This window comes from Monopterus albus, unplaced genomic scaffold, assembly GCF_001952655.1.
Source record: "Monopterus albus unplaced genomic scaffold, M_albus_1.0 scaffold287.1, whole genome shotgun sequence".
In the NCBI taxonomy this organism is placed as follows: domain Eukaryota; kingdom Metazoa; phylum Chordata; class Actinopteri; order Synbranchiformes; family Synbranchidae; genus Monopterus; species Monopterus albus.
In genome coordinates this window covers 275,126-288,544 of record NW_018128167.1, presented here as the reverse complement: position 1 = coordinate 288,544, position 13,419 = coordinate 275,126, and the positions used below count along the sequence as shown (strand labels likewise).

At 46.7% G+C, this 13,419-nt stretch overlaps 1 protein-coding gene across 1 annotated transcript in view; it reads right to left on the bottom strand.

The window, feature by feature from the left end:
* Positions 1–463: 463 nt before the first annotated feature.
* Positions 464–13,419, bottom strand: part of LOC109973251 (latent-transforming growth factor beta-binding protein 4) — a 52,877-nt gene continuing 39,921 nt past the window's right edge. The window contains exons 26-35 of the mRNA XM_020622685.1: positions 8,775–9,047; positions 8,376–8,447; positions 7,816–7,944; positions 7,286–7,426; positions 7,004–7,156; positions 6,626–6,730; positions 6,219–6,402; positions 5,783–6,060; positions 5,485–5,637; positions 464–4,463 (exon numbers count right to left, since the gene is read on the bottom strand). Of these exons, the coding sequence (XP_020478341.1) occupies positions 4,321–4,463; positions 5,485–5,637; positions 5,783–6,060; positions 6,219–6,402; positions 6,626–6,730; positions 7,004–7,156; positions 7,286–7,426; positions 7,816–7,944; positions 8,376–8,447; positions 8,775–9,047 (1,631 nt within the window). The 3' untranslated portion in view covers positions 464–4,320. The remainder of the gene's footprint in view (positions 4,464–5,484; positions 5,638–5,782; positions 6,061–6,218; positions 6,403–6,625; positions 6,731–7,003; positions 7,157–7,285; positions 7,427–7,815; positions 7,945–8,375; positions 8,448–8,774; positions 9,048–13,419) is intronic.

The window sequence follows — 13,419 nt, the reverse complement described above, 5'->3', positions numbered from 1 at the left end:
AAAAAAAGCACAAAGAATTCAGCTCCTTCAGACCAGATGACAAATAGCCTATTTGTTGGCGACTTCTTTAAGACAAACTAAATTAGAAAAATGAGAACTATGACAAAATGTTTTACATTTTTCATCAACAAATAAAAACTAAATGATGTGAAAGTCAGATGAACGAAGTTATTACATTTAGAAGCAAAGTCTTAAATGACCTGCAGCCGGTGCTGACTCTGTCTGCGGCTCCTCAGTGAAACAAACCTCCACTGTTCAGACGCTCATTCAGCTGCTTGACCTGTTTGACCTGCACTGACCCTAATAAGAAGCATCTGACGCTCAGTATCGTTCTGTCTCTGTCGGCTGACGTTAGCGCTGCTCGGAAGAAAACGGCTTTATGAACTAAACTCACTGACAAAGCCAGTGAGAATCAGACAAGAAGACAAACAGCTGAGACGCTGATATTTATGAACAGGTATAGCCTCAGTTGTGTCTCACTCCACCTTCATCAACTCTCTTCACAGTTCAATGTAATCATTTAATCCAAGTTGCTCCGTTTACTTTGTTTCAAGACTAACCTCAGTGGCAGTGAAAATACATGAAACTAGCAGGTTTCCAGAGTTGAGTGACACAGCAGGAAGCACAGCTGGGCCATACAGCTGTTTGCACACTTAGCTTCTGTTAGGCAACAAAAGAGAGTAAAACCCTGGGCCTGTCCTGCAGATGAGGACAGAGCAGTGGTGGCAGCGTGCACGAGGACGCTGGCCTGAACATCAGCTTTTAATGCGGCGTCCGTTCTGTCCCAGTGTCTCCCACGTTCAGCCTGGGAACTGGGTGAACCTCTGAAAGCCCATTAATGCTGCCTCAGGGTGACGGTGTGTGTCTGTGTGTGGACGGATTGGCCCGCAGTGTAAAGTGGCTTACAGGCCTGGATCCACACACAGTGTAGGCATTAATGTCACGGAGCCAGCATCACCCTGAGCTCATTCAGCAGCAACAGATGGGGGGTACACGACCAGTTACCACCTGATGCTCTCTGTGACCGGTTTGTGTGTGTTTGTGGTGGTTTTGCAGTTTGTCGCCCTCGCACAGCCTGGCTCAGTTTCAGCTTTGCTCCATGTGGACTGACAGTAACTTCCTGCCTCCCGTCTTCCTCCACCAGATGTTCACCAGCTGCAGTCGGGCTGTGACCCAGCAGCTCACTGCTTCTCCGCTCTGCCCTACAAACCACCACAGGTGACGCAGGCAGGGTTCAGTAAACATGTGCAAATATATTTTCATTTCTTGTCATACAAACAACAATGATAAAAAGGTGAATCATTAACCATAAATGTGAACAGTTAAAAGGCACCAGAGACTGAAGTTTGAACAATTTACAATAAATTTTGTGTGAACAAAAGAAGCTGGTCTCTGGCAGGTACAGTGCATGTTATACAACGTTCATCATGTTAACTACATCAGACGGGATACAAGCACAGTAAAGACTCCTACAGGCCGAGCAGGACCATCCAGTGAGAACGTGAAGGATTATATACACAGTATGACTGAACGCAGCTTCCAGTACATTCTGGTGTGGAAGCTGTGTTAAAGCTGGGACGTTTGTTCTGGGTGAAAAAAGCTTCAATCAGCCAACAAATACAAAGTACAGACATGTCAGTACTGAGTTCTGTTTTTAACAAGTCGCACGTTTAGGCCCAAACCAACAGTCTGTCCGTGCACCTCTGTGGCTTCAAGCGTGTCGGTTCTTACTGAGGATCTCAGTCTTTAACAACAGCACACAAACATATCGTTTGATTTGAAAAAGGCTCAGTAGTTTCCTACGACAGCTGCTCACAGCCGTTTTTTAATCAAAGCAGCTGGAGGCAACAGTGGATCTGTGGGGGACTAGTTTCTGCAGTGGATGAATTCACATTTGGCCTCTAGTGAGTATCTGTGGTAGAGGGAACAACACTGTGTCTTCATGAAGGAACATGTCACCCAGTGCAACGGCGTGGCTGTCACAGGGTGGCGCTATGCGTGTGCACATGAACCTGCAACAGAGGAGCAAGATGCATCAGGCCTGTTGGTTTGGGTCTCCACATGCTGGCAGGAAGGACATGTTTTGGACTTTTCCTTTGGTTGAAATGTGAAGAGAAATCAGAGGGTTGTTAACTACTTAGTCACTCAGTACTGATTCTAAAGCTGCTATCCAACGTGTGAACCTGTCAGAGTGTGTACATGTTCATACTGTACTGGCACCGTGTCCATTGTCCTGTAATCAGTCAAAGTAAACGCTATTTTATTCATCTTTGGTAAAACGGGCTGTAGTTACAGTCAGGTGCATAAGCATTTTGAGCCTCTAGAAACGGGTGTGTGTGTGTACAAACGGCCTATGCACCTGATTGGATACAGAAGCCATGTGATATCAGCAGAGTGGGAGGAACAGGAAGAACACCTGTGATTGGACCCATTTGCACATGACGTTTCCCTCTGTTTTCTATCAGGATAAAAAGTAAAGCTGTTGTTTCTGATCTGAGGTCAGCATTCTTCTCCTGCTCCCCAGTGAAGCCTGGTTTAGTTTTTTAAAAATACACACGCACCTGTTTCTTCTTCTACGTCGCTTGTCTCGTTTAAAGGAAGCTACTAGACGCTTCAACTCTCTGAACCTGCAGCCTGGGGACTAACATGGGGCCAAACAGCTGGCCCAACATCTGCAGCTAGATTAGCCTGGTTCCAACCACTGGGCTAAAAGGGGCTAGACTGGTTTAGACTGGGAAGACACTGATATTACCAGTCTTTTCTTCTGCTGTTTCCTAAAGACTTTTATCAACCTTTCTCTATGTCTAAACCAAAGAAGCTCTAACACAAACACAGAACTCCCATTCAGGTCTAAACTGGAACCTGGGAACCACTGGAAACTGGGACCAGAATTTGAAACTGACTGCACAGTAAATAATAAACTGAAGCATAATTAGTTTATGTTATGTTCCCCTGAAGGGAGCAGGGCTTTGGGCCAGGCCTGGATAAAAACCCAGCTGAAAAATAGTCTGTGTTTAACCCTGTGTGTCTCCTGCCTTACCTCATTCAGCCCAGTCTCGTCTAGTCGAGCTGTGTTTCTCTTGGCTGTTTTCTTTATTTACCTGCACTGATTTGAGGCATGATTCAAATCAGCAGCCGCACAGTGCTGAAGTTACAGGGCTATCTGTCGCTCTGAGTTTTAACTGGTTATTTGTCGTCACCACATCTGCTGACATTCTGTTTTCTTGACGTTTCCTGGTCCACCACACCGCCGAAACTACGAGACAATGTCAGGCTCACCCGCGCTACAGCCCTTCACACCACACACATAAATACAGCACTCGACTGTCAGCAGTGAGGACAGTATGGCAGATTCAGAGTACGCAACTTAAGAGTAGTGCTACTACACAATGGTACTCTGTCACTGCTCTCCATGTTGGCTGGGAGAAAAGGAGGGTTTCAGGCTTTGTGCATGAAAAGTGAGCCGTACAGACATGAGTTACTGTGAGCCTATGAATTCTGGCCAAGCACCAGATGTTCTACTGAGGCATTTGAACAGCTGAAACCATTTAACAAGTCACAGTTACAGAGCCTGCTCAACAGCCCACTTTTACATTTTCATTTAGGAAAGCTGTCTTTAACATGTAGGTGTAAACTTTCACAAGACGGTGCCATGGACCCAGTGAGTTACGCAGTGGGCTACAAATTGAGCCTGTTTTTTAGCCTGCATTTGTTGACATTTTGGAAAATGAAGAATGCTGAATTAGCTATTAGCAGCTGCTGGTGCTGTGTCCATGGATGTATATGCATCTGTCAGTGGATCACTGGGAGACTGAAGGGAACTTAAAACAGGAGGATTCTCAGGCAGGTTCTGCAGGTTTGTCTCTAAGTGAACCAGCCTGTGGACGTTCATGACATTGGAGATACTGGGGAGTGTAAGTCACACGGAATCTAACACATAATCCTGTCACCTCTCACAGCATCTCTGCTCCTTCCTCACAGCCTGAAACCCTCTGGAATACACCCAAAGAATTAAAGAAACCGTAGCCAAACCTGGGTGGGAGCGCCAGCAGTGGAGGAGGAGGGAGGGCTTTGAATGCATTTTCTGAACTTGAAAAGGGGGCGTGTTCAAGCTAAAAGGGGTCAAAGGTTGTTCTGTAATCTGGACTGATCTGGTGAAACCTTGGCCCAGTTTAGTCCAGAACATCTTAGCCTGGTCAAGTCCGGTTTATCAGATCTGGTCCTAAAAGTCTAATCTAGTCCAGCCCAGTCTGCTAGTGTGTAGTCCAGTCTTCGATCATGTAGACCAGTCTAATTGAGCCCAGTCCGGTGCAGTCCGGTCTAGGCAGCCACACAGTGGTTCAGTCTGCGGGACATGACGTATCCTCTCCTACAGACGCAGCGAAACGAGCCCTCGGTGTTCACACAGCGAGCGTTCACACATGGGAACTCCACGCTGACGCCGCCATCACACTCGTTTATATCTGTAAACACAAACACACACACAGATCTTGTTATTTATTCATGAATCATTTCAGTACTGGCTTTGTAACCTCACCATGACAGAGTAGAACAAGAAGAACCAACATAAAAGACACCATGTACGTAAAGAACAACTTGAAAAATACTGAACTTTCCCGTTAATACACACAAGCCCAGTCAGACATCAGAAGAGACAGGAGATATGTGTCTACGTTTATATACAGTACATGTGTGCACACATACAACTCTGTGTACACCCTGTAATACAGTGTGTGGCTCTTTTTACACTTTAATTACACAGTAAGAAAAAAGGCTGTTAACGCTATTTTCCCCAAAGGTACATTTTCGTTCCCAGCCCCGTACCCTGTAAACCCACAGTCACATTACGGGCCGCGGTGCTGCAGTCCGAGGGGCGGTGCACTGAATGTTTACGTCAGTGATAACCACAGAGTTAGGTGGAGACCCACTGGTTTAAATTCTTGACCTTTGACCCCAGTTGCACTGACCTTTATGGGCACAGCCAATCACTGCAGACCACCGCTTGAAACAGACTGATAAAAACAACTCACTTAAATTTGTGAATTCAGTCACAGCTTCATATCAAGATCAGCACACATATGCAGCAACAGGGTTTGTTGGAAAAACAAGTCTGCTAACATCATTAGCATTGGAGCTACAGTGGTGTCAATGTACAGCGCCCCCTGGGGCTTCGGAGGGCTGAATACCGCGCCGATCTGTGGGAAACATGCAGAGTGAGACCCTTGTTGTTCCACGATGATGTGAATTCACCTTAAGTTCCCACTATCTAGAAAACTACTTATTTGTTCTCCCTTCAATTAAAAAGTCCATATCAGGCTCCTTTGTTCCCCAAAGTCCTTTCTTCTAGTGTATGTACATGTCATACTGCTACATTATCATGTGACTCACAGACGGTACAGTTAGGAGAGCTTCTTGCCACTTGACTGGTCTGACATGATATCACTATGAATGTGGTGACAATTCGAAGCAGCCATCTCTTCCTACCTATACAGGTCATGGAGGTCATGTCCAGCTCATAACCTTGGTAGCAGTCACAGGTGTAACCCTCTGTGACGCGAATACACCTGCCGTTCTCACAGCCATGCAGTATCCCACAGTCCTCTGCTGCGCTCAGGCTGGCGTAGGGCTCATAACGCCCTGAAAGACAAGAGGAAGATGAGTGAGAGCGAGAGAGGGCTGTAACCTCAGGGGCTAAAAACACGACCCCTTGAATTAACAGCTCACACTAAAAACAAACTCTGCACTGATTGAAGTAAGCGCCCAGCATGCCGGGTGGACTCACTGTCATACACTCTCCTCTGAGCTCCTCCTCCACTCTCAGTGAAAGGAGGGAACGGCGGCCTGGGCCTCCAAGTTTCCTCCTCATCCTCGTCCTGCTCCTCGTAGGGAGCTACAGGTAGTGGGGCCAGGCTGATAGGGGGGCCATCGGGTTGGGATGGAGGAGGCGGCCGGACCCCGAACGCAATCTCTTCGCGGGGGTCTGGGGGGAGGTGTAAAGTTGGTGGCCTGGGTCGGGAGGCATCAGGGGGACTGTAGTCTCCTTCGGTGTAGTAACCAGTGCTGAGAGAGACGGAGACAAACACTGGGGTTAGTAGCTGTTTTCCCACATAGATGTATACACAAGTATATTGACAAGGTATTATTACTTTTACTTAAGTAAGGGGTTCAAGTATTTTCAGAAAATTTTTAAATTCACTGTTCAGAGTGTCAGGTCTCACCCGTACTCGGGCCTACGATAGGCTCGGTCCGGCAGACCGAAGGAGGTCGGCGTCCTCTCTCTGGAGCCCGACCTGCTGCCTCCTGCTGGAGAGTAGTCGTCGTAGTCGGCATGACTGAAGTCTCCGCCGGGAACCAGAGCTGGGGGAAAGGAGTCCAGACTGAAGGGGGGGAAGGCCGGAGGAGCTGAGGAGGGGAGGAGGAGAGGGAAGGAGAGGAGAAGAAATAAGGAAGGAGGATAGGAAATAAGCACAGAAGATATAAGACAACGAGAGAGGAGGAAAAGAGCTAAATGAGCGATGTAACAGGAACAAAAATTTATAAAGGCACATTTAGAGAAAAAAAAAACCTCAAGAACAAACTGTAGAGAGAATTAGAAACGATTTGAAAATAAAAACAGTGTCTGTACCGCTCACTCCTCCTCGTCCAGCTCCCGGTCTCACTCCTGTCTCTGGTCTGCTCGAATCCGGTAAACGGGGTGGGTAAAACGAACTGCACAGAAGAGCGTAGTCCTCTACAGAGACACAGAGAGACGTCAGTTACTCATCTTGTGAACAGGGTCTAGCTGAGCCCTAGCCCCTAACCCTCAGGAGGTGGTGGAGCGCACACACAGAGCGAACAGGGAGGGAGTGTGCATCGGGGGACAGACTCCACTGCACATGAAGCTACTGGAGGTGGAAGTAAGCAGCTGTTTTCTTTTGTCCGTCCTGACTGGAATGGGCAGCAGATGCATGTGTGTCAGACCACACAAACGTTTCTGGTGATCTGACTCCTCTGAGGTTTTTACCTGAGTCAGTGGAGGGGCAGAGGGCACACTCCATCCCCCATCCCTCGCCGTACAGGCAGCAGCAGTCCATGAAGGTGACCTGAGGGCCCAGCAGAGGACTCTGACACATCAGGTCTGCTGAGACGTGCTGCCAGCACACGGACAGGTTCTCGTCTGCAGGAGGAGCAAACAACTCAACTCAGGTTTATTTACACAGCAGATGGCACAGTTGATCCAAAGACCTTTAGGCTATGGCTGGTATGTGGATGAGCAGCAGGAGGAGGCTGATGGCAGGCGTCTTACCCACAGTGAGGTGGGACGAGTTGACACAGTTCCGCTGTGTGTCGTCGAGCACCAGCGGAGGCTGACAGCTGCAGTAGTAGGAGCCCACCGTGTTCACACACACTCCTCCGACACAACTCTCCTCCTCACACTCATCGTAATCTGAGAGAGAAACGGACATAGTACCTAGAACGAACTCCTGCCCCTTGTCTCAGGTTGTGCTTTTGCTTTCACTGTGCTCAGCTGCTTTGGACATAAGTTCCTGGAGCTAAATTTCTACCCCCCCCTCAGGAGGCAGTCCAAAATCAAGTTCCAGAGACTCAAGGGACTGGGTTGGCAAGGCTGTGATTGGTTAAATGTCAGCATCACATCTCAAGTATTAGCTTAACAGAGCAGAACCGACCACTTTTGTCCTTGCAGGTTCAGGTTATGGAAACCTTCTGGTCACAGGTCGGTATATTACTGCAGCGGGGAAGACCTAACAGAGTCATAGGACAGCAACTGTACTTCATGCAGCATAGGCCATATATCTGTGTGTGTGTTGTTTGTACCGATACACTCCAGCAGTGTGCTGTTGTAAACATATCCACTGGAGCAGTAGCAGTTGTACCCGGGGATGTTGTTGACACACACTCCGTTCTTACACACCACTGGATGGAAACGCTTACACTCATCCACATCTGGAAACACATGGCAGAGCAAACAAACAGTGCTACCGTTCTCACTGCAGCTGTGTACAACAGGGGGTGATTACAAGCATTTTGGGTGCACACAATTTCGGTTTGACACCAAATAGACTGGTTTGAAACCAGTTTTCTCTCTTTATTATTATCCCGGCAGCTACAAGAGAAAAAGTTGTATCCCATCTTAAACTGTGTGAGGTTTTTGTCCAGACATTCTGAAATTTAGTCTTGTCAAACGAATGTGCTGGTTGTGCAAAACCAAAACAAGCTAATGTTTGTAGAATCAGTTTAACTCTTGGGATGACCATGTCCCACCTTTTGGAACTACAATTCCCATCATGCTTTGGGGATTTAGTGAGCTGGCTGTGGGCTTTACCTTCAGCCCAGGTTATTTAAATCAACAGTCTGTCTACAACCTGTGTGCGTACCTCTATAGCTGAAGGCTCCTGGTCCAGTAGTGACGTATCCTACCCCACTGGGACACAGGGACAGAAACTGGGCTGCACACACACATTCACAACACAGACATCTGGTAAGTGTCATACAAGAAACTCAAACTCTGCTCTGCTCTGAGTTAGCTGGTGGACAACGGTGGAGGTCTACGATAAGCTGGACCAGGGTCTGGACTCAGAGTCACTGGTGCTGCTGATCTCTGGACGGGGTTTGTGCAACATAAACATACAAAATCACCCATTTCTCTCTGTAATGGATGATTCTCACCTCACCCTCTAGTGTGGCTGTTCTCAACACTACAAACACAAGCTAGACACTTAGCTTTTCCAGCATAACTCAGCCCTGATGAACTTCCTGTGCACCTGGTGTCTCACCTGTGTTTACTGGGGGACAGGTGTGGTACTGGCAGCCCAGCCCCCAGCCCTCCCCCAGCGTGCAGCAGCACTCCTGCTGGCTGGTGTTGGTAGCCAGCACGCTGCAGGTTCCCCGCTCTGCCAGGTTGTAGTAGCACTCCCTCAGCTCGCCGGGACGAGCCGTGGGGAGGTGGGGGAGGATTGGGTCCAAATTTACCACACTGCTGTGGAAGGACGGGGAGGAGGACGAAGACGATGAGGAGGACGACAGGTGGTAGTTGGGGACTATCTGTCCTGCAGCAGAAGAAAGGAGACTTTCACTGGTGATGTTTAGTAATAAGAGTTTAGTTGTGAAGGTCTGCGTCACCTGTGGTTCTCTGAAGCATGAATCTGAGCTGGAAACCGGTGAACAAAGCAGGAAAGAAGAAGAAAACACACTTCTGCTACACAGACTTATGGTTATTTCAGATCTTTACTTTTATGATGCCTAAAGTATGAATCATGCAAAATACTAAGTCTTCGTATGAGTACTGGTGTCAACCAGTGGCGGGCCGTGCGCTTGGTACCTGGGCCTTCACTGGGGACTTACCCGACTTATTAATTCACCACTATCACGTCGCAATTATAGAAGCCATCAATACTATACAAAAACACAACATGTAATAAAGTGTGGCATTACAGAGAGAGAGGCATTTCACATATTGAGGGTGACTACAATTTTTACTAAAGCAAGAAACCCAGTTAAGACAACTCCAAACCTCTACACTACAACCGCAACTGTGCCACGTACATCATCTGGAGCAGTTCAGAATCAATATTTATCAGAATCAGAATCGGTTTTATTGGCCAGGTGTGATGTACACACAAGGAATTTGACTCTGGTACATCGGCTCTCAATGTGCAAACAGTAAACCACAGTAAACCTGTGTAATATAACAAGATAGCAGTATTAACAAGCAGTAAATGACACTGAACGACACCACGCGTGTACGCGTACCCTGCGGAGACAATGTAGGCGGGCGGAACGGAAATGGAAAAAGGACGGCCTACACGTCTCTCTGGGCATTCTGAGGGACAGCCTACGGCTATACCAGGAGGCCGTAAGAGACGCGAAATCTCAATACCTCTCCAACATCATCGCGAAAAGCGGGCAGCATCCAAGAACTCTCTTTAAAACCATTGATTCAGTTATTAATCCGGCGGGCGCCCCCCACCTTGAGGGCTCGGTGTCCTTATGCAATCATTTTCTGAAATACTTCATTTACAATAGACAAAATATTCCCATGTCCTCACCAGATATACCCTTGGTAGCTCAGATATCCCAGACATTCCATTCCTTTACTCCAATTTCTTTACCCCAGCTAAAGAAATGTGTGTTGGAGTTAAAACCTACCTCATCCCCTCTGGACCCCCTCCCTGCAAGGATTATTAAGGAGGCTATTGATACTGTTGGGCTTTTCTTGCTGTCTCTTATAATTTGCTGCCTGCAGAGGGGGGAGATCCCCGCTGCCCTTAAGCATGCGGTAGTAAGACCACTCCTCAAAAAAATTGAATCTTGACCCCTCCCTGGTTTCTAATTTTCATCCTATTTCTTTGTTGCCCTTTGCATTTAAGGTAATGGAAAAGCTCGTCCTCACCCAGCTTCAGTCCCACATAGATTGTCTTGGTGTGGCTGACAAATTTCAATCTGGCTTTAAAGCCCGCCACAGCACGGAGTCTGCTCTGGTGAGGGTCCACAATGATATTACCACGGCCTTAGTTGCAAAACGGTCTGTAATGCTGGTCCTCTTAGACTTGTCTGCAGCTTTTGATAATGTTGACCATGTAATCCTACTCTCCAAACTTGAACATCTTATTGGCCTGAGAGGGTCGGTTTTAAGATGGTTTAGCTCTTTTTTTACCAATAAAACTTTTTCCGTTGTCGTTGACGGCTTTGCCTCTGACACAGCTCCTCTCACTTCAGGTGTCCGGCAAGGTTCAACCCTGGCTCCGTTGTTATTCTCCCTATACATGCTGCCTCTAGCACCTATTATAGCAAATCATAAAGTTCACTTTCATTTTTATGCCGATGATATACAGATTTATATACCGTTAACACAGGATAATCAAAATCCACTTGCCTCTTTAGATGACTGCATCCAAGACATCAAGAAATGGTTAGTGCAGAATTTTCTGCATCTAAATGACAGTAAAACTGAGTATATGCTGATCAGCGCCGGACCACACGCAGGTGTCCCTAAGTTAGATGTGTCTGCCCCTCCACTTAAAGATTCGCTAACAAACCTAGGAGTTACAGTGCCTTGCGAAAGTATTCGGCCCCCTTGAACTTTGCGACCTTTTGCCACATTTCAGGCTTCAAACATAAAGATATAAAACTGTAATTTTTTGGGAAGAATCAACAACAAGTGGGACACAATCATGAAGTGGAATGAAATTTATTGGATATTTCAAACTTTTGTAACAAATAAAAAACTGAAAAATTGGGCGTGCAAAATTATTCAGCCCCTTTACTTTCAGTGCAGCAAACTCTCTAAAGAAGTTCAGTGAGGATCTCTGAATGATCCAATGTTGACCTAAATGACAAAGGATGATAAATAGAATCCACCTGTGTGTAATCAAGTCTCCATATAAATGCACCTGCACTGTGATAGTCTCAGAGGTCCGTTTAAAGCGCAGAGAGCATCATGAAGAACAAGGAACACACCAGGCAGGTCCAAGATACTGTTGTGGAGAAGTTTAAAGCCGGATTTGGATACAAAAAGATTTCCCAAGCTTTAAACATCCCAAGGAGCACTGTGCAAGCGATAATATTGAAATGGAAGGAGTATCAGACCACTGCAAATCTACCAAGACCTGGCCGTCCCTCTAAACCTTCAGCTCATACAAGGAGAAGACTGATCAGAGATGCAGCCAAGAGGCCCATGATCACTCTGGATGAACTGCAGAGATCTACAGCTGAGGTGGGAGACGCTGTCCATAGGACAACAATCAGTCGTATACTGCACAAATCTGGCCTTTATGGAAGAGTGGCAAGAAGAAAGCCATTTCTTAAAGATATCCATAAAAAGTGTCGTTTAAAGTTTGCCACAAGCCACCTGGGAGACACACCAAACATGTGGAAGAAGGTGCTCTGGTCAGATGAAACCAAAATCGAACTTTTTGGCAACAATGCAAAACGTTATGTTTGGCGTAAAAGCAACACAGCTCATCACCCTGAACACACCATCCCCACTGTCAAACATGGTGGTGGCAGCATCATGGTTTGGGCCTGCTTTTCTTCAGCAGGGACAGGGAAGATGGTTAAAATTGATGGGAAGATGGATGGAGCCAAATACAGGACCATTCTGGAAGGAAACCTGATGGAGTCTGCAAAAGACCTGAGACTGGGACGGAGATTTGTCTTCCAACAAGACAATGATCCAAAACATAAAGCAAAATCTACAATGGAATGGTTCACAAATAAACATATCCAGGTGTTAGAATGGCCAAGTCAAAGTCCAGACCTGAATCCAATCGAGAATCTGTGGAAAGAACTGAAAACTGCTGTTCACAAACGCTCTCCATCCAACCTCACTGAGCTCAAGCTGTTTTGCAAGGAGGAATGGGCAAAAATTTCAGTCTCTCGATGTGCAAAACTGATAGAGACATACCCCAAGCGACTTACAGCTGTAATCGCAGCAAAAGGTGGCGCTACAAAGTATTAACTTAAGGGGGCTGAATAATTTTGCACGCCCAATTTTTCTGTTTTTTATTTGTTAAAAAAGTTTGATATATCCAATAAATTTCGTTCCACTTCATGATTGTGTCCCACTTGTTGTTGATTCTTCACAAAAAATTACAGTTTTTATATCTTTATGTTTGAAGCCTGAAATGTGGCAAAAGGTCGCAAAGTTCAAGGGGGCCGAATACTTTCGCAAGGCACTGTATATTTGATAGTGGCTTCAACTTTGAAAAACAGATCAGAGCCGTAGTCAAATCTAGCTTCTTTCATTTATGGCTGTTAGCGAAGGTTAAGCCATTTTTATCATGTGCAAATCTAGAAAAAGCTATCCATGCTTTTATCACGGCGCGTCTGGACTACTGTAACGCTCTTTATGCCAGCCTGTCACAATCCTTTCTCCATAAGTTGCAATTAGTTCAAAATGCTGCAGCCCGGCTGTTGTCCAACACATCCAAATTTGCCCATATCACTCCGGTTCTCTGCTCGTTGCACTGGCTTCCAGTGCAGTGGAGAGTGCAATTTAAAGTTTTGTTGTTTGTCTTTATTTACAGGTATTCCACTGAGGGTTATTGTCCAGTCATACTGCCGTGGGTTAAGTGTTCATCAGAGCGACAGCCTGGGGGAAGAAACTGTCCCTGTGCCTGGTTGTCTTAGTGCACAGTGACCTGTAATGCCGTTCAGAGGGGAGGAGTTCAAACAGATTGTGTCCAGGGTGTGAGGGGTCAGCAGTGATCCTCTCCGCCCTCCTTTTGACCCGTGAGGTGTACAGGTCCTCCATGGAGGGCAGGCTCACACCAATGACCTTTTCTACAGTCCTGACTGTCCTCTGAAGTCTGTACTTGTCCTGTTTGGTTGCTGAGCCAAACCAGACAGTGATGGATGAGCAGAGAACAGACTCGATGATTCCTCTGTAGAACTGTATCAGCAGCTCCTGGGGCAGGTCGA